This window comes from Chelmon rostratus, chromosome 4 (assembly GCF_017976325.1).
Source record: "Chelmon rostratus isolate fCheRos1 chromosome 4, fCheRos1.pri, whole genome shotgun sequence".
Lineage (NCBI taxonomy): Eukaryota > Metazoa > Chordata > Actinopteri > Chaetodontiformes > Chaetodontidae > Chelmon > Chelmon rostratus.
The window spans coordinates 29,098,595-29,125,558 of record NC_055661.1 but is presented as its reverse complement, the minus strand read 5'-3'; the positions used below and the strand labels follow the sequence as shown (position 1 = coordinate 29,125,558).

Here is a 26,964-nt window from a genome sequence, read left to right as displayed (position 1 = left end):
CTAACTGTGCTAACAGAGCTAATAGAGCTAGCGGCGTTAACAAGGGGGCGGGGGGATGGGGTTTTCATTATGCATTTGTCTGTGTGTGTGTGTTTATGTATCTGTCGTTGTGTGTGACTGCGTATGTGTGTGTCTTCGTCTGTTTCTGTGGCTTTCTCCTTGTCTGTCTCTGTTGATCACCTCAGCTGTCTGTGTCTGCTTCTCTCCTCTGCTTCATGTCTCTGTTAACATGAATTAATGAACTGAATCAATAAGCATGAATGGAGTTAATGCTAACAGAGCTAACAGAGCTAACACTAACGGAGCTAACACTAACGGAGCTAACAGCTAACGGCGCGAATACAGCTAACAGCTCTAACGCTAACAGAGCTAACTGTGCTAACAGAGCTAATAGAGCTAACGGCGTTAACAAGGGGGCGGGGGGATGGGGTTTTCATTATGCATTTGTCTGTGTGTGTGTGTTTATGTATCTGTCATTGTGTGTGACTGCGTATGTGTGTGTCTTCGTCTGTTTGTGTGTGTGTGTCTGCTTGAACTACACAAGCAGCCCAACCAGCTCCTACATGGAGATGTGTCTGGTATATGTGTGTCTGAATGTGTGTGTGTGTGTGTGTGTGTGTGTGTGTGTGTGTGTGTGTGTGTGTGTGTGTGTGTGCGTGTGTAACTTCTGCCCCACCTGCTGATAATTACCTCTCTACCTCTCCCACTTTTTACCTGTTCCTGTTCAGTTTTGACGTGCTTGTTTTTAATCACTTTTTAGCTGTTGGTTAGCCCTGCTTGTGTGTGTGTTTGTGTGACTACTGTCTCAACCTTTTTGGCAAAGCGCTTGGTGAAGCTGAGTTTAACTGTTTGTTGGATGGAGATTGTTTTCAAACAATGCCCTTGTTTTGACTGAGCTCGTTAAGATAATCATTCTCAGGCTTGTTGTCCTGCAGATGTGTGTGCGTGGGTTATTGACCGGTGTGTGTGTAAATGACAGTTACACCTGTTAACTGAAAAGCGGCTTTTTCGCTGTCGGTTTCTTCCGAACAACTTGCGATTGTGTCAAAACCGTAGCTGCTATCAAAAAACCGATTACACTGTGAGATGCGGACAAGTCTGGGCCAGATGTACGTGTGTTTTATGTCCAGATATTCTTTAGAAAAATGACAAAATGGTCGACTTAAAAAGACTCTGCGACTCAGAGAACAGGAGTTTGTATTGTATGCAGTGAGATTTGGGTTCGGCGAACCTCCCGAACTAAATCCTCTGGTGAGAGAACCGTACCTCGTATCAGAGTGTACTATAGATCATCGGACTCCCGAGAACTTCCTGAGTCCGGCCATCTCCTCGTTTTATTCCTGACACAACAACTTTTCGTTTTATGGCGATCTAAAGACAGGAGGCATTTCTGCTTTGCTCACAAAACAGCTCTGAATTTTAACATGGGACTTAATGGGAGAACAGGAGGGCGCTGGCTGCACAAAACGTCTCACTATTTAAATTCAGTAAGTCTCTCGGCTTTTTCGAGGACATCACACGAAAGAGGACAAGTTTGTCTACAAACTGATCCCAAAATTATGCGTGTAGAGTGTAATTTGTGGCCGTAGCGACGAGAAAACGAGAAGATTTTCAGATCGTTTTTAGACTCTGTGCCACTCTAGCACGCACTCTAGCACGAACATTCCGCGCAATACACACCCATTATAATCTCAAAATTTCCCGCCAAACGATCACTGTCATTGAACAGTGACTGATCAAAAACTATAGGACCAATCAAAATGTGGATGAACACACCAATAGACCAGACTTGGGTCTACATTTTAAAGTTGAAATGAAGTCTCTCGGTGAATGTATGCCTGAGCTACAGATGTTTGAAAAACTCCAATTTCAATCTTGTTTTTTTCACCGGTCCCATTCATTTCTTATGGGAAATTTATCGCAGTTTTTCGCGTCTTACGACGCGAAAAACTGCGATAAATTTGAGAAAAGTAATAGCACACCGATCCCGAACAATACGCACGTTTTGATATATAATTTGCGAGGGTTTTCTCAAAGCTGCGGGGCGAGTTTGAGGACGAAAACTTGGAGGAAGATGAAAAATAATAACTAGAAAATTCCCCCTGGGAAATTTTGAAAGGGACACGGGGTGTGTTGGAGCCGACAAAATTATCTACGTTTTAAAGTTTGAATGAAGTCTCTAGGACAAAGTATGGCCGAGCAGCGGACAATTGAAAAAGGCTGAAATTTGAGGAAATTTCCCCATTCATTTCTTATGGGAAATTTATCGCAATTGTTCGCGTCTTACGTCGGCCTTCGATGGTCATAGCTCGAAAACCGTAAGAGATATCAAAATGTGCCGAGGGTCATTTTGAGCCGACAAAATTATCTACGTTTTAAAGTTTGAATGAAGTCTCTAGGAGAAACTATGGCGAAGCAGCGGACAATTGAAAAAGGCTGCAATTTGAGAAAACAGCAGATATCAGAGGTAGTCAGTCCCTGATTAATGAACTGGTCCCAGCTGTGTTTCTGTGGCTTTCTCCTTGTCTGTCTCTGTTGATCACCTCAGCTGTCTGTGTCTGCTTCTCTCCTCTGCTTCATGTCTCTGTTAACATGAATTAATGAACTGAATCAATAAACATGAATGGAGCTAATGCTAACGGAGCTAACAGAGCTAACACTAACGGAGCTAACAGCTAACGGTGCGAATAGAGCTAACGGCGCTAACGCTAACAGAGCTAACTGTGCTAACAGAGCTAATAGAGCTAACGGCGTTAACAAGGGGGCGGGGGGATGGGGTTTTCATTATGCATTTGTCTGTGTGTGTGTGTTTATGTATCTGTCATTGTGTGTGACTGCGTATGTGTGTGTCTTCGTCTGTTTGTGTGTGTGTGTCTGCTTGAACTACACAAGCAGCCCAACCAGCTCCTACATGGAGATGTGTATGGTATATGTGTGTCTGAATGTGTGTGTGTGTGTGTGTGTGTGCGTGCGTGTGTGCCTGTGTAACTTCTGCCCCACCTGCTGATAATTACCTCTGCACCTCTCCCACTGTTTACCTGTTCCTGTTCAGTTTTGACGTGCTGTTTTTAATCACTTTTTAGCTGTTGGTTAGCCCTTTTTGTGTGTGCATTTGTGTGACTACTGTCTCAACCTCTTTGGCAAAGAGCTTTGTGAAGCTGAGTTTAACTGCTTGTTGGACGGAGATTGTTTTCAAACAATGCCCTTGTTTTGACTGAGCTCGTTAAGATAATCATTCTCAGGCTTGTTGTCCTGCAGATGTGTGTGCGTGGGTTATTGACCGGTGTGTGTGTAAATGACAGTTGCACCTGTTAAACTCCTCCCTTGAAAAGCGGCTTTTTCGCTGTCGGTTTCTTCCGAACAACTTGCGATTGTGTCAAAACCGTAGCTGCTATCAAAAAACCGATTACACTGTGAGATGCGGACAAGTCTGGGCCAGATGTACGTGTGTTTTATGTCCAGATATTCTTTAGAAAAATGACAAAATGGTCGACTTAAAAAGACTCTGCGACTCAGAGAACAGGAGTTTGTATTGTATGCAGTGAGATTTGGGTTCGGCGAACCTCCTGAACTAAATCCTCTGGTGAGAGAACCGTACCTCGTATCAGAGTGTACTATAGATCATCGGACTCCCGAGAACTTCCTGAGTCCGGCCATCTCCTCGTTTTATTCCTGACACAACAACTTTTCGTTTTATGGCGATCTAAAGACAGGAGGCATTTCTGCTTTGCTCACAAAACAGCTCTGAATTTTAACATGGGACTTAATGGGAGAACAGGAGGGCGCTGGCTGCACAAAACGTCTCACTATTTAAATTCAGTAAGTCTCTCGGCTTTTTCGAGGACATCACACGAAAGAGGACAAGTTTGTCTACAAAATGAGCCCAAAATTATGCGTGTAGAGTGTAATTTGTGGCCGTAGCGACGAGAAAACGAGAAGATTTTCAGATCGTTTTTAGACTCTGTGCCACTCTAGCACGCACTCTAGCACGAACATTCCGCGCAATACACACCCATTATAATCTCAAAATTTCCCGCCAAACGATCACTGTCATTGAACAGTGACTGATCAAAAACTATAGGACCAATCAAAATGTGGATGAACACACCAATAGACCAGACTTGGGTCTACATTTTAAAGTTGAAATGAAGTCTCTCGGTGAATGTATGCCTGAGCTACAGATGTTTGAAAAACTCCAATTTCAATCTTGTTTTTTTCGCCCGTCCCATTCATTTCTTATGGGAAATTTATCGCAGTTTTTCGCGTCTTACGACGCGAAAAACTGCGATAAATTTGAGAAAAGTAATAGCACACCGATCCCGAACAATACGCACGTTTTGATATATAATTTGCGAGGGTTTTCTCAAAGCTGCGGGGCGAGTTTGAGGACGAAAACTTGGAGGAAGATGAAAAATAATAACTAGAAAATTCCCTCTGGGAAATTTTGAAAGGGACACGGGGTGTGTTTGAGCCGACAAAATTATCTACGTTTTAAAGTTTGAATGAAGTCTCTAGGACAAAGTATGGCCGAGCAGCGGACAATTGAAAAAGGCTGAAATTTGAGGAAATTTCCCCATTCATTTCTTATGGGAAATTTATCGCAGTTGTTTGCGTCTTATGTCGGCCTTCGATGGTCATAGCTCGAAAACCGTAAGAGATATCAAAATGTGCCGAGGGTCATTTTGAGCCGACAAAATTATCTACGTTTTAAAGTTTGAATGAAGTCTCTAGGAGAAACTATGGCGAAGCAGCGGACAATTGAAAAAGGCTGCAAATTGAGAAAACGGCAGATATCAGAGGTAGTCAGTCCCTGATTAATGAATTGCTCTCAGCTGTGTTTCTGTGGCTTTCTCCTTGTCTGTCTCTGTTGATCACCTCAGCTGTCTGTGTCTGCTTCTCTCCTCTGCTTCATGTCTCTGTTAACATGAATTAATGAACTGAATCAATAAACATGAATGGAGCTAATGCTAACGGAGCTAACAGAGCTAACACTAACTGAGCTAACAGCTAAAGGTGCGAATATAGCTAACGGCGCTAGCGCTAACAGAGCTAACTGTGCTAACAGAGCTAACAGAGCTAACGGCGTTAACAAGGGGGCGGGGGGATGGGGTTTTCATTATGCATTTGTCTGTGTGTGTGTGTTTATGTATCTGTCGTTGTGTGTGACTGCGTATGTGTGTGTCTTCGTCTGTTTGTGTGTGTGTGTCTGCTTGAACTACACAAGCAGCCCAACCAGCTCCTACATGGAGATGTGTCTGGTATATGTGTGTCTGAATGTGTGTGTGTGTGTGTGTTTGTTTGTGTGCGTGTGTAACTTCTGCCCCACCTGCTGATAATTACCTCTCTACCTCTCCCACTTTTTACCTGTTCCTGTTCAGTTTTGACGTGCTTGTTTTTAATCACTTTTTAGCTGTTGGTTAGCCCTGCTTGTGTGTGCGTTTGTGTGACTACTGTCTCAACCTTTTTGGCAAAGCGCTTGGTGAAGCTGAGTTTAACTGTTTGTTGGATGGAGATTGTTTTCAAACAATGCCCTTGTTTTGACTGAGCTCGTTAAGATAATCATTCTCAGGCTTGTTGTCCTGCAGATGTGTGTGCGTGGGTTATTGACCGGTGTGTGTGTAAATGACAGTTGCACCTGTTAAACTCCTCCCTTGAAAAGCGGCTTTTTCGCTGTCGGTTTCTTCCGAACAACTTGCGATTGTGTCAAAACCGTAGCTGCTATCAAAAAACCGATTACACTGTGAGATGCGGACAAGTCTGGGCCAGATGTACGTGTGTTTTATGTCCAGATATTCTTTAGAAAAATGACAAAATGGTCGACTTAAAAAGACTCTGCGACTCAGAGAACAGGAGTTTGTATTGTATGCAGTGAGATTTGGGTTCGGCGAACCTCCTGAACTAAATCCTCTGGTGAGAGAACCGTACCTCGTATCAGAGTGTACTATAGATCATCGGACTCCCGAGAACTTCCTGAGTCCGAATATCATCTCGTTTTATTCCTGAGACAACAACTTTTCGTTTTATGGCGATGTAAAGACAGGAGGCATTTATGCTTTTCTCACAAAACAGCTCTGAATTTTTACATTGGAGTCAATGGGAGAGCTAGAGGGAGGTGGCTACACAAAAAGCCTCACTATTTAAATTCAGTAAGTCTCTCGGCTTTTTCGAGGACATCACATGAAAGAGGACAAGTTTGTCTACAAAAGATCCCAAAATTATGTGTCTCCTATTCACCGTTTGTATTTTACGGCAATTTTAGAAACACATTTCAGGCGATTTTTCACCGGCTGTCTCACTCTAACTTATGACATCACCCACTGTAGAGGGAGAGATTCTGAGCATTTTTGTGAGAAACTTGATGGTCTTCAGATGGTCATAGCTCGAAAACCGTAAGAGATATCAAAAAATGTGCCGGTATTAATTTTGAGCTGACAAATTTATCTACGTTTTAAACTTTGAATGAAGTCTCTAGGACAAAGTATGGCCGAGCTGCGGACAATTGAAAAAGGCTGAAATTTGAGGAAATTTCCCCATTCATTTCTTATGGGAAAGTCTTCGCAGTTGTTCGCGTCTTACGTCGGCCTTCGATGGTCATAGTTCGAAAACCGTAAGAGATATCAAAATGTGCCGAGGGTCATTTGGAGCCGACAAAATTATCTACGTTTTAAAGTTCAAATGAAGTCTCTCGGTGAATGTATGCCTGAGCTACAGACGTTTGAAAAACTCCAATTTCCATCTTTTTTTTTTCGCCCGTCCCATTCATTCTTATGGGAAATTTATCGCAGTTTTTCGCGTCTTACGACGCGAAAAACTGCGATAAATTTGAGAAAAGTAATAGCACACCGATCCTGATCAAACCGCACGTTTTGATATATAATTTGCAAGGGTTTTCTCAAAGCTGCGGGGCGAGTTCAGGGACAAAAATTTGGAGGATGATGAAAAATAATAATAATAAGAAGAAACACGCGGGATAGTAATAAGTGACTCGGGGCTACGCCCCGAGTCACTGGCTCCTGCAGCAGAGCTGCAGGAGCCAGTGCCTCGGAGCGTGCCCCGTGTCCCTAACTAGAAAATTCCCCCTGGGAAATTTTGAAAGGGACACGGGGTGCGTTCGAGCCGACAAAATTATCTACGTTTTAAAGTTTGAATGAAGTCTCTAGGAGAAACTATGGCGAAGCAGCGGACAATTGAAAAAGGCTGCAATTTGAGAAAACGGCAGATATCAGAGGTAGTCAGTCCCTGATTAATGAATTGCTCTCAGCTGTGTTTCTGTGGCTTTCTCCTTGTCTGTCTCTGTTGATCACCTCAGCTGTCTGTGTCTGCTTCTCTCCTCTGCTTCATGTCTCTGTTAACATGAATTAATGAACTGAATCAATAAACATGAATGGAGCTAATGCTAACAGAGCTAACAGAGCTAACACTAACTGAGCTAACAGCTAAAGGTGCGAATATAGCTAACGGCGCTAGCGCTAACAGAGCTAACTGTGCTAACAGAGCTAACAGAGCTAACGGCGTTAACAAGGGGGCGGGGGGATGGGGTTTTCATTATGCATTTGTCTGTGTGTGTGTGTTTATGTATCTGTCGTTGTGTGTGACTGCGTATGTGTGTGTCTTCGTCTGTTTGTGTGTGTGTGTCTGCTTGAACTACACAAGCAGCCCAACCAGCTCCTACATGGAGATGTGTCTGGTATATGTGTGTCTGAATGTGTGTGTGTGTGTGTGTGTGTGTTTGTTTGTGTGCGTGTGTAACTTCTGCCCCACCTGCTGATAATTACCTCTCTACCTCTCCCACTTTTTACCTGTTCCTGTTCAGTTTTGACGTGCTTGTTTTTAATCACTTTTTAGCTGTTGGTTAGCCCTGCTTGTGTGTGTGTTTGTGTGACTACTGTCTCAACCTTTTTGGCAAAGCGCTTGGTGAAGCTGAGTTTAACTGTTTGTTGGATGGAGATTGTTTTCAAACAATGCCCTTGTTTTGACTGAGCTCGTTAAGATAATCATTCTCAGGCTTGTTGTCCTGCAGATGTGTGTGCGTGGGTTATTGACCGGTGTGTGTGTAAATGACAGTTGCACCTGTTAAACTCTTCCCTTGAAAAGCGGCTTTTTCGCTGTCGGTTTCTTCCGAACAACTTGCGATTGTGTCAAAACCGTAGCTGCTATCAAAAAACCGATTACACTGTGAGATGCGGACAAGTCTGGGCCAGATGTACGTGTGTTTTATGTCCAGATATTCTTTAGAAAAATGACAAAATGGTCGACTTAAAAAGACTCTGCGACTCAGAGAACAGGAGTTTGTATTGTATGCAGTGAGATTTGGGTTCGGCGAACCTCCTGAACTAAATCCTCTGGTGAGAGAACCGTACCTCGTATCAGAGTGTACTATAGATCATCGGACTCCCGAGAACTTCCTGAGTCCGGCCATCTCCTCGTTTTATTCCTGACACAACAACTTTTCGTTTTATGGCGATCTAAAGACAGGAGGCATTTCTGCTTTGCTCACAAAACAGCTCTGAATTTTAACATGGGACTTAATGGGAGAACAGGAGGGCGCTGGCTGCACAAAACGTCTCACTATTTAAATTCAGTAAGTCTCTCGGCTTTTTCGAGGACATCACACGAAAGAGGACAAGTTTGTCTACAAAATGAGCCCAAAATTATGCGTGTAGAGTGTAATTTGTGGCCGTAGCGACGAGAAAAAGAGAAGATTTTCAGATCGTTTTTAGACTCTGTGCCACTCTAGCACGCACTCTAGCACGAACATTCCGCGCAATACACACCCATTATAATCTCAAAATTTCCCGCCAAACGATCACTGTCATTGAACAGTGACTGATCAAAAACTATAGGACCAATCAAAATGTGGATGAACACACCAATAGACCAGACTTGGGTCTACATTTTAAAGTTGAAATGAAGTCTCTCGGTGAATGTATGCCTGAGCTACAGATGTTTGAAAAACTCCAATTTCAATCTTGTTTTTTTCGCCCGTCCCATTCATTTCTTATGGGAAATTTATCGCAGTTTTTCGCGTCTTACGACGCGAAAAACTGCGATAAATTTGAGAAAAGTAATAGCACACCGATCCCGAACAATACGCACGTTTTGATATATAATTTGCGAGGGTTTTCTCAAAGCTGCGGGGCGAGTTTGAGGACGAAAACTTGGAGGAAGATGAAAAATAATAAGAAGAAGAAGAAGAAGAAGAAGAAGAAACGCGCGGGATAGTAATAAGTGACTCGGGGCTACGCCCCGAGTCACTGGCTCCTGCAGCTATGAAATAGCTGTAGGAGCCAGTGACTCGGGACGTTGCCCCGTGTCCCTAATAATAATAAGAAGAAGAAGAAGAAGAAACGCGCGGGATAGTAATAAGTGACTCGGGGCTACGCCCCGAGTCACTGGCTCCTGCAGCTATTTCATAGCTGTAGGAGCCAGTGACTCGGGACGTTGCCCCGTGTCCCTAATAAGAAGAAGAAGAAGAAACGCGCGGGATAGTAATAAGTGACTCGGGGCTACGCCCCGAGTCACTGGCTCCTGCAGCTATGAAATAGCTGTAGGAGCCAGTGACTCGGGACGTTGCCCCGTGTCCCTAATAAGAAGAAGAAGAAGAAACGCGCGGGATAGTAATAAGTGACTCGGGGCTACGCCCCGAGTCACTGGCTCCTGCAGCTATTTCATAGCTGTAGGAGCCAGTGACTCGGGACGTTGCCCCGTGTCCCTAATAATAAGAAGAAGAAGAAACGCGCGGGATAGTAATAAGTGACTCGGGGCTACGCCCCGAGTCACTGGCTCCTGCAGCTATGAAATAGCTGTAGGAGCCAGTGACTCGGGACGTTGCCCCGTGTCCCTAATAATAAGAAGAAGAAGAAGAAGAAGAAACGCGCGGGATAGTAATAAGTGACTCGGGGCTATGCCCCGAGTCACTGGCTCCTGCAGCTATGAAATAGCTGTAGGAGCCAGTGACTCGGGACGTTGCCCCGTGTCCCTAATAAGAAGAAGAAGAAGAAGAAGAAGAAACGCGCGGGATAGTAATAAGTGACTCGGGGCTACGCCCCGAGTCACTGGCTCCTGCAGCAGAGCTGCAGGAGCCAGTGCCTCGGAGCGTGCCCCGTGTCCCTAATAAGAAGAAGAAGAAGAAGAAGAAGAAGAAACGCGCGGGATAGTAATAAGTGACTCGGGGCTACGCCCCGAGTCACTGGCTCCTGCAGCTATGAAATAGCTGTAGGAGCCAGTGACTCGGGACGTTGCCCCGTGTCCCTAATTAACTAATTAATCCCGTCTCTTCCACCTCTGCCTCTTCCAGGCATAGAGCTAATTAACTAAACACCACTATCTGATTGCTATTGGTGTAAGCTGATACCTAAAGCCCAGATATTAGCCAGGTACTAGTACTGCAAAGTCTGACTGATGCATCCTTAAGTTTAAGTCTTAACTATATTTAGAATATTTTCACCACTTTACCTTGCCGTCTGACACGCTGCACACACACACAGGCAGGAGTGTGTCAGCAGCCGCTGGTTGTTGGACTGATGGTGGCCGGTTGGAAAATTTGACCGTGAAGCCTGAGTCTGGTATCCTCCTGTCTGTACAGTGAACGGCATAATAAGTCATTTGTATTTTCTGATTTTTGTTGTCTCATTCATAAACTCTGACCCAAACAGCTGATTTGCAGATGACACAGTCAGTGCATGGCATGTGCAGAAATATGGAAATTTAAGTTGGAGGAGTTTAATTTTGCTTCTCCTCCCAGCTCTACATTGCTTAGTTTCCTACACCGGTGCACCTCACACAACCCCACTTCAAAAAATCTGAACTATCCCTTAAGTTTTTCACTTATTCATGCATGTTCATTTGGCCAACTTATGAATCGTTACTGTCTACAGGCTGATGAAATAAGCCAGCAGCAGCTGCCATGTCAGTCAGTATAATCAGTATTTTCTGGAAAAAAAGGAAGGCTTACAAAAAAGATAAAAAGCCACAAAAACCTGCAGTGGCACGGTAGAAAATCAACAACTCTGATGCAGTGGACACATTTTTCAGACATAAACCAGCATGTGTTGACCTTTGCAGCTTTTCCATTTGCCACACAAATGCCACAGCATTGTTGGACACAGAGGTGCGGGCTGCGGCACGGCCGGCTCAGGATGGTGCAGAGCGGCGGGGGCAGTGCAGGCCTCTCGTAGCTCCTCATTATGGGTTTCATAACGTGATGCAGTCAGATAACAGAAAGCAGCTCTGCGTGGCTTTGGAAGGTTGTGGATGTGGAAAGTCTGAGGTTGGCATTTTGCAGCCCAAAATGAACACCTGACAAAACAACTCTGGCTGCGTGGTCTCTTTGTCTCCCTCTTCTTGACCTCACCCTCCGTCCCTGATCACGCTGTGTGTTTAGGAGGCAGATATGACCTCATGGCGACCCGGCGGTGGAGTGTCCTCTGAAGGTCTCTTATCTCTGCTAGCCTCACCCTGTGTGGGCTGGCTGTGGGCGTTTTTCTGCACTAACTTTTGAACTAGTGTCTGTTTAATATAGCTGTAGTTGTAGCTGTAGCTGGTGGTCAGAAAGGCCAGAGGTCTTTTTGTTATAGTTGAACCGATCCCTGGAGGTGGTACCCTCCACCCGGCTGACGTGGTGCCTTTAACTGGAGGCTTGTAGTTTGAAGATGACCTCGCTACCAGCCATGATATGATCTCTGCTTTGACAGCTGCAGAGCTCAGATAGAGACAGAATATTAGCTGCAGTCAACCCACTGAAAACACAGGGAGAACATACACAGCATCATTTCATTTCATTTACTCTGCACAAAGCCAGCTGACAGATTTCACTGTGGTCACTGTGGTGTGACGCGGCTCAGTACAGTAGCAAGTAAGCACTTAACATAGTTTGGTGCCTAATTGGTATGGGTTTAGGGATTGGCTTATATTGTTAGGCCAAAACCTGAGCTGGTGTGATTTTGGCCAGACTAAGACTGCACATTTAGCCTGTCTGAGAGTAAACAAAACCCAGCAGCAGGTGAGAAAAACTAAGAAAAATCCAAAGAATAGGCCAGGTCGACCCCAAAAACAGCGACCCTGAAACTACAGAGATATCTTCAAGGCTACATTTGGATGTTTCTCCTCTTTATACGGCGTGGACATGAACATACAGACACACCAACACTGTTAGAGTACTTTTCTACTACTACTTACTTTAGGTGAGTTGCTAATTAAACACCGGCCTTGATTTCAATTAGGCCATTGACCTCCTCCCCTCACCTCTCACCATCTTTGTCCTGTAGATAAAAGCCATCAGTATGTTGTCTGTGTTTTCACTTTGAAGAAGAGGAGGCAGTAAACACGTCTCTTGTATTCTAACATCTGTTCAGTGTTATTGTCCTCTCAAAGATACCAATAAAAGAGCATAAAAACAGATGACATGCTATATACGGTGTTGCAGGTCTATATATATATATATCTATATATCTAGATATACACAAACTTTAAACTTTTTTTCTTAAGAGTGAGCAGTCTGAACATGTCCCCTCTGTCTTCTGTTCTCTTCTCCAGCTGTTCTCTTCTATTTGACCAGTCACTACATGCTTCTCCTTGTCAGACACCATGGCAACAGTTCCTGTTTACATAGTGATGTAATATAAATCAATTATGAAGCCCCAACTTCAGCATAAACGTTGTAGAAGATTTTATTGATGCTTTAGTCAGATGCAGTGGAATTTTTGACAGCCTGCAAAACCCCAAACCAACCTGACATTTACCTACCCGCTAACATATGCTATATGCAGCTGTTTGCATAAAGTGGCCTAAGGCTGTAGCTACAGTACACTGCTCAGCAGGAACTGGGTGGGCATTTAACTCAAATAAGTATAACTAACTGATATTTTAGGGCAAATTAAACATATCTTTCAACGCCTGGAACAACGCTGTCATTGCCACTGTAGTAGAGCTAGAAATGACTTAAGTTTCCAATTAATTGTTGCAGCTTTTAAGCAAAATCAAATGTGAATTAGCACGTTTCCGTCATGTCTGACGGGCTGTTTCTGCAGGGAGAGTAAGTTCAGGCTCTGAGGTGTGGCTGTAGTCCGCGGTGCTGAGGTCGTTTGCTGCATTAACCTGCAGTCGGTCGTTATTGTGTTGCTACGGTTGCCATTAACAACAGTGCTGAGAGGCAGAAGGGATGCTGTGCTGTTAGTGATTAACCAGAGAACACCGCTCTTTGCAAAGATACTGATCTCACCAGGAACAACACGAACACAGAAACCATAAATTTGCCTCGAGTCCTGGCACCAGATCTAAATCACGATCAAAAAAAGGAAAATAAATCTGGACCACTTTTTTATTGCACAACAGCGAGCAGCGTGAGGAAGCTGCCCCTTTCTTCTCCAACGTCCTCAAACAAAACTATGCGAGTGCTAAGATCATTTAGACCCACTTGAGGGAATTTGAAGGAACATTTCGTCCACTTAAAGTGTCATTAAGAAGAAGCGGTTGCTTGTATGGCAGCAGACACGCTTGGCATCACGTCAGTCATGCCAGGAGTGGAGTGTTTTCTTTAGGTGGACTCCAGTCTGACCGGTGGTTGTTTTATGGAAGAAATATCACAATAACATTCCTCCCAGTTCTCTTTCATTTCATTTGAATGAGATTTTCACCACACTAAGTCTTTTGATTGTGGCGTTTAAGCTCATTAAATCGTGTTGTTCTCCCTGGTGTTATGTGGCAGGCTGTGGATTGTTTTCTGGACTTTTTGGCTTTTGTTTTTGGAGTTCTTTCTTTGCGTGTGGACAAACAATTTTCCACAAACCACGGCTGAGGATAGGCAACATTTGTCCTGGCGCACTTCACGCTCCTCCCTGCATTCCCCGCATCTCCCTCCATCATGAATCTCCCAGACTGCCTCGCTCTGCCTCCTTTCCTTCCATTTTTCTCCCTCTGTCATATTTCTGCCTCCCTTTTTCCCCCCCCGAGTTCCTTGTTCTAGCTTGAACACAGCTGGAACACATCAGCCCTTGTATCAGCTCTGATTACCAACCATATATTCACACACGCTCGCACTGAGCTCTGACGCAGCTCGCCAGCCCAGCCCCCTGCTGACGGACAGGAAGCAGGTATGATGCAATGTAATCCTGCTCAGACACACATGTGATTAATCTCATGATGTAACAACTGTTCACCCAGCAACACGAGGCAGACTGTTAACCACACACGCACACACACACATACACGAGTTTCTAGAGCTGGGTGTCAAAAGTAATCTGGCTTTTGATTCTCTGTTAATAGTTTTGCCAGTTTTTAATATTTGTGAATTTGGCTTCTGTTGATCAATGAAAAACTCAACTGTTGTGCTATCAGAGATGACACCATGTAAAGATGGACTTTCTCTTAACATGATGTCTTCAAATAGCTTTTTTTATCCGAAATGAAAGAATGTGTTTGCTGCACACCAGAAATTCAGCTTCAGACACACAAGAAATATATTTTTTCACTTATTTTTACACTTGTGCAAACAGTGGAAGAGTAAATGTTTCCATTTCAGACTGGGTTATTTCTGCTGTTGCTGAATTTTCATATTGACGGCTGTTGAGGGCGGGAATAATGAGTTTGTCCCTCAGTTTGTCTGCTCAGGCAGTTTCAGCTCTTTCGAAGGCTCAGGGGTGCAGCGGTGAAGCCGTGGGTACAGGCTGTTCTCTGAAGGTACTGTCTGCTCGTCAGTGTGCTGACAACAAACGCCACCCTGCTCTGTCGCTGGAGGCCAAACAGCATCAGAACCAGGTCTGCAGCATCAGCAGGTCCAGACACAAACATGGAGCACTGTCGAGATCATTTCAGTGGAATGTTTTTCTTCAGGGAACAGATGCGACGTGTGAGGTTCAGACACACGGAGATAAAAAGTGATAAAAGTCCGTAATGTGCCTTTAGTCTGCTGACACTGAGGGATTGTTGAGACTTTAGACACAGCTGAAGAGGCCTGAAGGAACACACAGTGAGGATTCTGCACATTATATTTGACACATATGTACCGTAAGCTGTCCAACGAGAAATCACTTCCTGTATGAGCTGATGGAGAATTGCACTTGAGGACAAACAAAAAGAAATAATGGATATTAAGAAAAGAATTGAGTGAGTTTGATTGTTTGTTAAATTACAAAGGTCAGTGAGCAGCTGTCACCTCATTTACAACCTGCTTTTAACTGCACTGCAGCTCACAGTGAAAAAATAAATATTAGTTTTCTGCAGTGCAAGTTTCAACAGTTAGATTGTCTTACTGAGGTGAGAGGAAACTACTGATCAACATCTTTACAATCTCCCTAACTTAAAATACAGCTGATTTGTAGCTAAAAGGCTAAAAAAGGTCAAGAAACACAAGCAGTCAGATGATCAGACGTCCACATGTGATCCAAAGTGAGCACACCTGAGGTGGTGGTAGTAATCCCTCATTGCACAGGAAAACAGTGCAGCGCAGATAATCACAGCTAAACTGGCTGTTAGTTGACAACCTGTCAAATCATCCGTTCACCAAACCCTCAAAAATCGGTCAAACAAGTTGATCAAGACCTGTCGAGGTGCGGCTCATCGTTTCACCCTGAATTATGTAAAAGAAGTGATTTAACGCCCGGGTCCTCTGCTTAGCCTGGAATATTTTACCACTGAGGGAAAGTGAAGATGTTGAACGTTAAAATGAGCTTTCCACTGTGGTGTGCTCTGCTGCAGAGGCAGCACTCTCCTTCCTCCCCGGTGGTCAGCCTGCACACCCACACACAGGTTTCTGAAAAACAATGGCCCTCGTGGCTGTTTCCTCGCTAAAGCAGCCGACGAAAACAACATACAGGCTTGATCCTTCATTCCACATGATGCACTTTGCTGTGTAACGTCTGCCCATCTATCTCCCCGTGCCGTGCATCACATCCAGTGCTTTAAATTCACTCGCAAGCCATTTGGGTAATTTTGCAGCACTTTGTCAGCCGCCAGCTCTTTGAATCAACAGTCAACACACTGCGGAGCCAAGAGGGTTTTTAAATCACGTTTTGGATCGTTCGGCTCTTCTGCTGCCAGAAAAACAATAAACTAGATTGATTGAGGCTGTTTTTTTTTTTTTATTTGCTGTGTGGGTCTGAGCTGCAGTGAAAGTAAGAGACTTTGCTTTATTGATGAGCACAAGTGTCTGTGCTGAAAAGTCCATTTGTTTTACCTGCGTGGTCTGGTCACCTTTGGATCTTTGTGCATTAACTGCATCATCTTTGCATTGTTGAGTGTTTTTGTGAGGGAGAAGCTCTGCTGGGAGCTTGGTTTCAGCCCTATGAGGCGACAGACGGGACAGATTATAGATGTTATGTTGAAGTGTGGCACAGCGGGACGTGACGGGAGAAGAATGTCGACCCAAATGTGATTCAGCAGGACACGAGTCCGGAGGGAAGGAAGAGAGAATGGAGGAAATGAAAAGACAATTATGAAATCCTGGTTTTACTTCCCTCTCAGTCACTCAGAGAACAACACGCTGTCGACTTCCTATCAATGAGTCGAGGCTCGTTTTTGGCAGTTTTGTGGTTAATTGATGCTTTTGTTGTTTTTCTCTTTGTGAAAGTTAATGTAACTAATCTGTTTTTAAGGAGGGCAGCTGGATCACAGACCGGATCGCTGTTATTCTCAGCTGAGCACTTTGTTAAGTGCTTGTTAAATGCTCAGCTGAGAGACAGTCGTCATCTTGGTTCACTTTAAAAGCTGTTGGATGAGCTCACTCCAGTCCAGATGTTCATCTTTTTTACCACTAAACTGTTGTTTAGGATTGTGCTTTGTAGCCGTCTTTGTTTCTTGGCTTTTAAAACTTCATTCACAGAATATTCACAGGCCTCAAGGAGGTAAATCAAAGTCTGATGGGGTTTTTTAGTTGAATGAGGAATACGGGTGTGCAGACCTTATGTGTATTTGTAATCATGTAGCCGTGTCAGTAAAGGCTACGCAGGAAGGTGCATCAAACACTTCTTAAAAGAGGGAGTCGTGTTGTCTGGAGGCAGAGCATCGCTGCACTGACCTCGGTGTGGTGGAAAGTAAGTGTGTTGAAGCTGCATCACAGCTGGGTGTGGTCTGTGGTACTTGTGACCACACTAAACTGTGATGTTATACTGTAGAGCAACACTGTAAAGCCACTGCACAGTGTGGAAAGACATGTCACTGCTGCGAGCAGCATTATGAGTCTGCAGATATTCATTGAGACACTTTTGGACTTTCATCTGAGTCTGTGGGAAACGTTAAAATGTCAGCAGAGCTGGAATCTAAAAAACAACTCACAACGTGAAGCTGATCGACACCGAGCAGCCGAAATCAAAGAGCCTTTGTTTTAAAAATGACTTCTGCAGCGTAGAGCTCAAAGTATTTGTTGATAAATTCAGCCAACAGAAAATGAACTGGCAACTCTTGATTCAGCAATGAAATGCCAAAAAATGTCCCATTTATTTTCATGTAAAAGAAACGAAAGCAGGAAATTCTCACGTTTGAGAGGCTGAAACCATCACAGGTTTTGGCAATTTTTCCATGCTGTTGGTGCTGTCACTGCCTTCCACTCTAGGAAACTTCAGTGGTTGTTTTCCACTGTTTTCTGAAGTTTTATTGAGAAAACAATCCATCAGTTAATTCTGAAACTAACTACCCGTTGCAGCCTTAGTTGTGTGCTACATGCAAACCTTGACAGGCAAAGGAACAGTTACTGCCTGGCTTTGATGCATGGTCAGTTACCAGCTGATGTATGAAAGCAGCAGCTCACCGAGCCTTCAGTGGGCGCATCAAGTGTCCGTGTTTTCTTTACAAGGTACACAAGCTGCAAGCCTTTTTGTTGCTCAACTTAAGATTTATCTTCATATATTGTTTTATGTTATGAAAGTGTCAGTGTTTCAGAGGAGCTGATGTGTCTGTGGCACTGTAGGTCACAATAAACAAAGAAGAAGAAAAGATCGGGACTTATATAGCCAATACCAATCCATCATGAATTCTGTGGATTAGCCTGAACCTCACACTGCAGTGTAAATAAGGAGTGTTTACTTCATGCTGTCACATTTTCAGTTGTGCAGTGTGTGTGGGTTGGAAAAGTCTTGTAAAACTGACCGTGTGTGTCTGTGTGATGACAGCTGTGATACATCACAGACCAACAACACACCACCTGCTGGTTAAAAGCAGAGCTGCAGTGGACTGACAGGCTGTGACAGTAGACTCAAATGTTTCTGTTCAATGTGCTGCAGCACTCAGCGCGTACCACACAGACACACTGTCATTAGCAGCACAGAGGCATAGCCACTCAAGCTGTCAATCAACAGTATTCATACTGATGTTGGAGAGGTGGAAACACTTTCTCTGCTCTGTGCACATGTTGAAATGAGGTGATAGTGGGGAAGCAGAATGAGGGTGGTGTTATCTTTGTAGTTCTGGATAAATGCATTTCTGTGTCATGATCCCTGACAGCTGCAGCACATGAGAGGCCGTTCTTTACCTTGATCATGTCTGTCAGAGGTTTCAGTTTAACTTCAAGCAAAAGTGTCCAGCCTGAGTTAATGCATACAGGTTGCACATGAGTGTGTTTATTGTGTGTGTGCTCATAGTCGTTTTGAGGGGAGTGGTTGGTTCGGGTTTTACTGGCGGTGAGTAACGGAAGCTTTCACTAAAACTCTTTCATATGTGCAGCCGTGTGCGTGTGTGTGTGTGTTTTAACGCAAGCCATCCAGATGTTTCTGGAAAAGGGCTGGTCCACCGGCGAGAGAGAGGAGGATATGAGCCCAGGCAGGCCTTGTTTCCATGGCAACAGCAGATGTTTCCAAAATCGTTTGGAAGCAGAATCCCACACACAGACCTTCAGCATGCGTGCGTGCTGGCTGTACTGTATTTTCTCTGGAGTGTCTCTTCGGAAAGCTCGGGGATATTGAGGAAGTCCAGAGGAACTTTTCCTTTATTTCACTGACAAACCGAATCATACGTCAGACTCTCCGCTCGCTCCGCAGCTGTTTGGCCGCGGCTTTCATGGCTGAAAGTGTCGGTTAATGACAGAGAGCCGGCATCATCCCGCCGAGTGCCTCTTACGCTGCTAACTGCTCCTAACCGCTCCTGTTGCATACTGACAAAAACAGGTGTGTTTGTGTGTGGGTTTCTGTTCAGACGTGCGTGTTACTATTAGAGAGTGTGTGTTTGTGTGTTGTGGTCGTGTGAGCAGAAGTTGTGGCGTCAGCAGGTGGTTAGCTTTGTGTTTTATGACTTCGTGTTGGCTCTGAGCCTGCTCTCTCACAGAGACCACACTCTGACTGCTCCTGCTTTGCTCCAACCAGGTGAAGTGTTTTAGTTTGTACGATTTAGGCAGGGTTGATTCTTTCTGTTTTTATTTGAGAGTAAAATACAACAAATGTGTCCAAAACAGAAAAAATAACCAGAGCAAGAAAGTGACGTGTGTTTTCTTTGATAAGTCTGTTGGTTTGTATTTTGCATGGACAGAATCTTTGGCCGTAGTCGTAGTTTTCTTATTGAATTTGTAGTTTCTATATATTTGCAATCAGTTCCAATTAGGAGTCTGTTTTCATTACCCAACCCACAACCCTCAGCCTCAGCAGCTGTGCAGGATGACATCATGTATGAAGGGAGACCTCAGGTCACATGACATCAAAGTCTAATGAGTTGTCTCGTTCTTTCCTCCCTCCATCCTCTTCATCTTTCCAGAAGGAGTTTGCGGCTCCCCCTCCTCTCCTCTTCAGGAAGCTGAGTAACCCCGACCTGTCACCTGCAGCCACCGCCGCTACGAAGTCCAAACTGCACCGACAGCTGAGCCAGGACGAGAGCTGGGCCAGACGCAGCAGCATGGCCATGACCGGTAACACACACACACACACACACAAGCACACACGGAGCTCTGTTTCTCACTTGAACGTGTCGTGACACAGTTTTCAGTTTTGAATTAACAAGTTGACTCTTAAAATGTTTTATAGTGTGAGATGATGCATGCACAGTTCAGTTGTGTTCATCTCCGTTCACACAGCACCGGCAGGTTAAAGATAGTGTTATTAATCCTGGACCAATCATGTCCATAATCTGTAAAGTGAAAAGTCAACAGAGGTTCTTTTAGTGTCTTTTGGGCTTATGAAGTTGACAGCAGCAGATGATGAAGGTGAGCTGTGAATGTGTTGCAGGCAGTTTGAATCTCATCCAGTTATTCAGGGTTGAGACCATTAAGATCTTAATCTGGTCTGACTATGAATCACTGAACACAGACAGGTCCACAGGGGATGTCCAGTGTGAACAGAACAGTGTTGCTAAGTGTAAGTGGAAAGCAGGTTGGTTGGGTTTGACATGAGTCCCTCCCCCTTCCTCACAGGTAAGCAGCTGCTGCCTCTGTCCAGCAGTCTGCATGCAGGGGTGAGTCAGCTGGCCTGGCAGGGGCCCTCTGGAGGCCTTGGAGGGCCCGGCGCCACCGGGGGAATGTCTGCAGGAGGAGGGGAAGTGAACAACCTGGTCCGTATGAGGAGCCAAGCCTTAGGACAGTCTGCTCCGTCACTCACTGGACTGGTCAGTACACAGACTCTGCATAACTCGCTCTCTGCATGTGTCCACATGGGCCGTGTGCCATTCTGTGTTAATGTCAGGACAAAGTGCCATTTTTCCATGCATTCATTCATGGGAAAAGTGGAGTATAGCTTCCAAGTTTTAAATGGACTGTAATGGGAATAGTTCTGACCCTGCAGGGTTAGCACCAGATCAGTGTCGATCATAACAAAGGCACAAAATTGCTTGCATCATGGTTATATAAAAAAGTCCTTGAAATTGCCTTACATGTGCCACCTTTCGCCCACCACTGCTGAAAGTTTTGTGCAGGATTTGACAAAAATCAGGCTTGAATTTGCTGTGGGCCATGAAGTGAAGTGATAGCTGCAGTCAGTATTTGCAGACTCACAGTGAGTCAGTCTGGCTCCGTATGGATCCTGTCTGTTGAACTGAAACTCTGCCAGCTGAAGGCAGACTGAGGATGACTCAGTGTTTTAGAGCCACCAGCCACACACACACACACACACACACACACACACACACACACACAAGCATTTAACATCCACACAAACACTTGTTTGTTCACTGCTGAGAGGAACAAATGGAGCAGAAATGACAGTGTGTGTGTGTGTGTGTGTGTGTGTAATGTGTGCTTTTCTGCATGCATGTGTGTTTTGCTCAGTGGGTCAAGATGCAGCACAGACTGTAGTCTAGATGAATACAGCTCTGCAGTGTGTGTGTGTGTGTGTGTGTGTACCTGTGCGTGTGTGTGCGCTATGACCCCTGCTGGCTGTAGAGGGGATTACTAGAGGAACATAGCCTGCTGTAAGATTTTACCTTACCATGTTCAGTTCACTCACACAAATCTAAATGTATAATTATTAATGATTAATTAGAGCCATAAAGTTATTTTCTTTCTTTCCCTGAACAGGTATTTACAGAGTAGATTCAAGCTGTGTTTGTATTAAAGCTGCTGTGTGTAGCTAATTGTAGGGCTGCAACTAATAAATAGAAAATGTCAAAAATTAATTGCAGACCAAAATTTAAATGGTACAAAAGGTTTTCCTTTTAAGTTGATAATTGATAATTGATAAAATGTTGATAAAAAGTAGAAAACTCAACACGATGAAGCAAAGGAAACAAAGATAAATGAGGGTCAAGTCTGAACGGGCTTATACAAATCACACACAGTCCTCACTCACTTTACAGATTAATTAAAGTGCATTCCTTCAGTGCTACAGTACACAAAACAAACAAAAGGTTTAAAATAGGTTTATGTTGACAATCTAGTTTTGTGCAATATTAGGTGTCTTACACATATAAGGATAATACATTACAAAAATGAAAAGAAGGCAGTTTAAAGAGATGCCAGAAGATTAATTAATAGAATATCAGTGTTGGAAGGAGAGTTAGAAAGAATAATCTGCATAACCTGATTCAGCACTACGACCCCTTTGAACCACAAACTACAGCTGAACACCACCAGCAGATGGCAGCAGTGTTTTAATGTGAAGAGCATCACCCACAGCTTCGTCTCATATCTGTGAGAGGCTGTGGCAGCTGCGTGCACAGATGCATGTATCACAAAGACGACTTGTGGCTTTATCACTGATATCATTTATCTAGCACACTTTGACACGTTCCTCATGGTAACTTTGAGAGCGTCTGCTTTCCTTCGGCATGTGAACTCTGAAAAACACATAAAACGAGTTACATGTTCAGCACATTTCAACACACTGTGCACAGAAATCCTGGAAACACTGTGCTGGGGATGAAGATGCGTCTCCGTCTCCGTGGTCGAGCTGGTTAAAGGGCCGGCGAGTGTTAGTTAGACAAGAATCCATTAAGCTCAGATTCATTTTATGTTGGCTGGTTTTGAATGACTCCATAATGAACTTTTTCCTCCTTCTCTCTGTGAGAGGGGTTTGTCGATGCAGCCAGCAGGAAACTGAGGCCTGAATTTAAAACGGAAAATGTGATCTGCAGAGTTATTCTAGTTGAGCAAATAATCGCAGGTTATTATATTTCTCAAGGGCAAGTTTATTAATGTTTTCCTTTTTCTTGGCAGACTCTCCGTCCACTGTTTCTCTCGGCCTGTCTCCCTCTGCTCGCTCTGTTTCTTAGCAAACAGCAGTTCATGCTCATCGTCTTTCACTCCGGTGTTGTTCCTCAGGGTCACGGCTGTCAGAGTTTTTATATTACTGGGCTTAAAGCTCCATCTCCTGGTTTGAATTGACTTACATTAGGATTTGGGAGGAACACCTGAGCCCCTCTGGCTCGCTTGGCGTGTTTTTCCACCCATCTCTTTTCCATCCTTTGTGTCATGCTTTCTGAAATGCAGTGTTTTGTGTAGGGTGGTTTCTATAAGATCTGTGACTTTGCTGTGACTCTTTTGCTTTTGTTTTTGACCAGGGATTATATCCACTGGTGATCATGACAGTAATGCTGCTTGTCGACAGTATGGTTAAAAACGAAATCTTAAAGCCAGAGATCTCAGCCATAAAGTCTAACTTTATAAACCTTATGATGAGTTTCTGTTGTCTCTGTCAGACAGGTGTTGATTCAATGACAGTACATGTCTGTTATTGAGGTGGTTATTTTGAAATGTTAAGATGAGATATAACTGTGCAACCTGGGAAATGAGGGAGTTACAGACAGCAAGCATAGTAACAAGAAGGGAATATAAAATATAGAATGCAAAAATCAAATATATATACATTTAACAAAAGGAGTATAAAAAATTATATTGCTAATGGATTTTTTAAAAATTGCACATGATAAAAATGGATAATTAAGTACAGTGTTTGTACCATTGCACAGTAGATAAAATATATGTAGCACAGTCGGAAAAGTATATAAATATCGGCTCAGTACACAGAAAGCAACATGTGATATTGCACAAAATGTTTGAAATGAACACGTCTCCAACAGTGCCAAGAAACTAAACATTATTAGCTTGATAAAGGTAGAATTTATGGCAGGGCTGCTGTTCTGGAGCACGTTAGATGGTAGAGGTGTAAATAATAAAGTGGTGACTGCAGCATCTGTTGAGACGTCGTGTAAAACCACCTGTCAGGTTGTTGTTGAGCTCCGTTACGATGGACTAAAGGTGGTGGTGAAGAGGTGAAACAATACGTACACGCTGCTGTTACCTGGCTCCAGCTGACGGGACATCACTGATAAATCTGCAGGAAGAGGATTAATGTCTAAGAATTTATTTCCTCTCCGTGTGGCGGATCAGAAAGTGCTCCGTGCCACCAAAGATGTTAATGGACGGAAAAGTTCCCCCCTCGGGGTCCCTCTCCTTTACTGTTGTTAGCACCTGTGTTGTTAATGTGTCCCTGTGTATGTTATTAAGTGTAATGAATGGAGCTCATGTAGTGTGTGTGCGTGTGTGCGTGTGTTGGGAAAACATTTGTGGATGTCCAGATGGTGTTTACCTCTCGACTAATGGACGAGGGTCTGCTCGCTCCTGCTTCCTCTCCCTCTGACACACTTCTGTCTAAGTGCGTGTGTGTGTTCCCAGGCTAACAACAAACCATTGCCTGGTAACCCCTGCGAGCGCCAGGTGGTGTGTGTGTGTTTTTTTGTTTCCAGTAAAACTGCCCTGAATGCTCGGCACTTGGACAACGTATGGACGGAGACACGGTATTTGAAAAAGGGAGAAAATGAACCTTTTTGTCTGGAGGGTCTTTGAGAGCTCAGCTCTCTGTCTTTGACCGAGCAGCTTCAGTCGCTGAAGAGGTGAATCTTTGCAGCAACACACAATCAGATTAGCATAGTATTAGCATTTGTTTTGGAGGGAAAAAGAAGTGAAATACTGTGCTGGAAGGGGGATATGGGCCTGGAGATAAAGGGGGGGTGCTGCTGTATTGTAGCAGCCGGCACGTCTTCATTAAGTGTGAGACTCTGCAGGGAGAGAAACGTACACATGAGGGTTTGAAATGAGATCACAACCAGATTCAGGTGAATAAAAAAAGCCCTCGCCTTGTTCATGTGTGTACCCCTCCACGCAGAGAGACAACACCTGCGGCTTTGAGACGTGTCTTCACGGTAAAGAAATACTGGAATATTCTGGAAAATAAGACTTTTTACTGTCTTATTGAGATCAAAAGATCAAATCTGATCGTCATCCCCAAAGTTTATCACACAGTACAAATTGAGGCATCAATATCCTTTAATATGTTTTTGTATTTATTAATTCATTATACATTTAAAAAAAATCAAAGTTTAATTTTAATTTATGCAGGACAAACGATGACGTCTTTACATTTCTTGGAGATAATGTTGAACGTAAGATAAATCACCACACCATGTTGCTTTTGGACATGTGTCAATGTCGTAAATTAAAAATCTCTGGAGTTGGAGCTGGATGTAGCTTGTAGCTTAGCATAAAGACGAGCTAGCCTGGTCCTGCTCAAGCTTAAGAAATTCCTACCTGCACCTCCAAAGGTCATTTATGAAGATGTTTTATCTTGTTGAACACGTCTGCTGTTTTCATCTTAGAAATAAGAGACAAACTGTTCTTTGCCAGATGTTCATCAGTGTAAATAAGCAGGTAAATAAAGCCTGGTGGACACTGAGCAGTGTTCATGCATCCAGCGTGTGGGCAGTGCACCTTCTGTCCGGCCTCGGCCTCAGTGACCTCGCCATCCATCGTGGTGCGTTGGAGCTGTGGGGGAACAGGCTGACACAGCGGCCAGTTAAATATACATGAGAACATGTTGAATAATTACTGTGCTCTTACCCGCTCTCCTCCGCCGTGACAGTGACAGACACAATGACACAGACGGACAGGTTAGCAGCTCCTCAGCCTTTGATATCAGAGCACAGGATGGTCAGAGATCCAGCAGATTCCACCTGTAACTGGAAACCAAACTGGACCAAATCATAGTCCACAGAGATAAGATGATGCTGTGTGTGATTATTATTCCCATTATTATTATTGTTGCAGGCAGGTTTAATATTCGTAGCAGTCAACACAATGAGTGTGTGCAGGAGGGTATGTATGAAAGACATGATAGGACCCAGCCCAGCCCTCCCAGTCCAACACTCTGTGCTGTACATGCATCTGCATCTGAAACACCTGAACCTGGACGGTTTCTCTACAGTTTCTTTGCTTATTAAGCACAAAAAACTGATTGAGATCTCTTTTTGATTTGGTCTGTTGTGACAGTTTGTGTATTCACAGGATTCTGAGGTTTGTACACCAGCGTCTACTGTCGAAGGCAGTACACAGCAGCTACTGTTACTTCTCATTAAAAAGCAAATCCTCTGAAGTCGTTCCCCTCTGTTAGCTGCAGTGCTAATAGGTCTGTACAAAGCTTGTGCCAACTGGCCATCGGATCATATGTCAGCAGCTGAAGGGATGATTGACGGTTGTTTTTTCCTACGCAGACGTCAAGACGTTTTAACCAAGTTACTAATCAGAACTAATCTCTAACATCTGCTCCCTCCTGAGTATTTAGAGATGTTTCTGGTGGAGCGGCAGGTCCGGCAGGTCTACAGAGGCCTGTTAATCAGCATCACAAACCAGTTTGCGTCTCTTTTCCATGGATCTGACACCCTGCATCTCTGTTCTCCATATGTCCGCTCACCAAAACCAGCTCCATCAGAGTAACTAGTTAACCTCATGGACATGATTGGATTGTGATATTAAAGGATAACTTTCGTTTTTTACAACCTGGACTTTATTTGTAGCATTAAATACGACCATTTACTCCCCCAGACAACTTTGGTGGCATTTGGAGTCGTTTTGAAGAAATTAGCCCCAGAGGAGCGGCGCGTATATCCGTATAATGCGAGTACTCGGGGCATCCATGCGCAGCCTCTATATAACGCATAATCTGCAGAAACTCGTTCATATTCCAATATTTTGTTCTGATATGCTGGTGCTATTCCCCTCTGAGCCCGTGGTGGCATGTTATCAACATCCGGCGTCTCTAGGCAACTACATCTGACGTGGATGATGTCATTACGGAACGCAGCGCGCTGCGAGCAGCCAGCCACAACACGGCTGACTCTGCGGCGGTCGGCTACGAATACGCAATAATGAACCACAGCTGTGCCAAACTACAGCTAAACTAGCCGACCGCCGGCTCAGAGGGGAATAGCACCAGCATATCAGAACTAAATGTTGGAATATGAACGAGTTTCGCCGCAGATTATGCGTTTATAGAGGCTGCGCATGGATGCCCCGAGTACTCGCATTATACGGATATACGCGCCGCTCCTCTGGGGCTAATTTCTTCAAAACGACTCCAAATGCCACCAAAGTTGTCTGGGTGAGTAAATGGGCGTATTTAATGCTACAAATAAGGTCCAGGTTGTAAAAAACCAAAGTTATCCTTTAAACGTATGATAATGTTATATCTCATAATAATGTTAAACAAAACATGACAGCATTAGCTGTTAGCTAACTGAACCATAGCTGTCTCCTCTTGGAAACTCACTCCATGTGACTCCTGAACTCTG

The 26,964-nt window shown here is 44.1% G+C and overlaps 1 protein-coding gene across 3 annotated transcripts in view; it reads left to right on the top strand.

The window, feature by feature from the left end:
- Nucleotides 1-26,964, top strand: part of mast2 (microtubule associated serine/threonine kinase 2) — a 169,313-nt gene that overhangs the window by 31,626 nt on the left and 110,723 nt on the right. For 2 of the 3 annotated variants that reach the window (XM_041935957.1, XM_041935954.1), the window contains exons 2-3: nt 19,672-19,822; nt 20,324-20,514. In XM_041935957.1, the coding sequence (XP_041791891.1) occupies nt 19,672-19,822; nt 20,324-20,514 (342 nt within the window). The remainder of the gene's footprint in view (nt 1-19,671; nt 19,823-20,323; nt 20,515-26,964) is intronic. The other variant, XM_041935955.1, reaches the window with a different exon arrangement.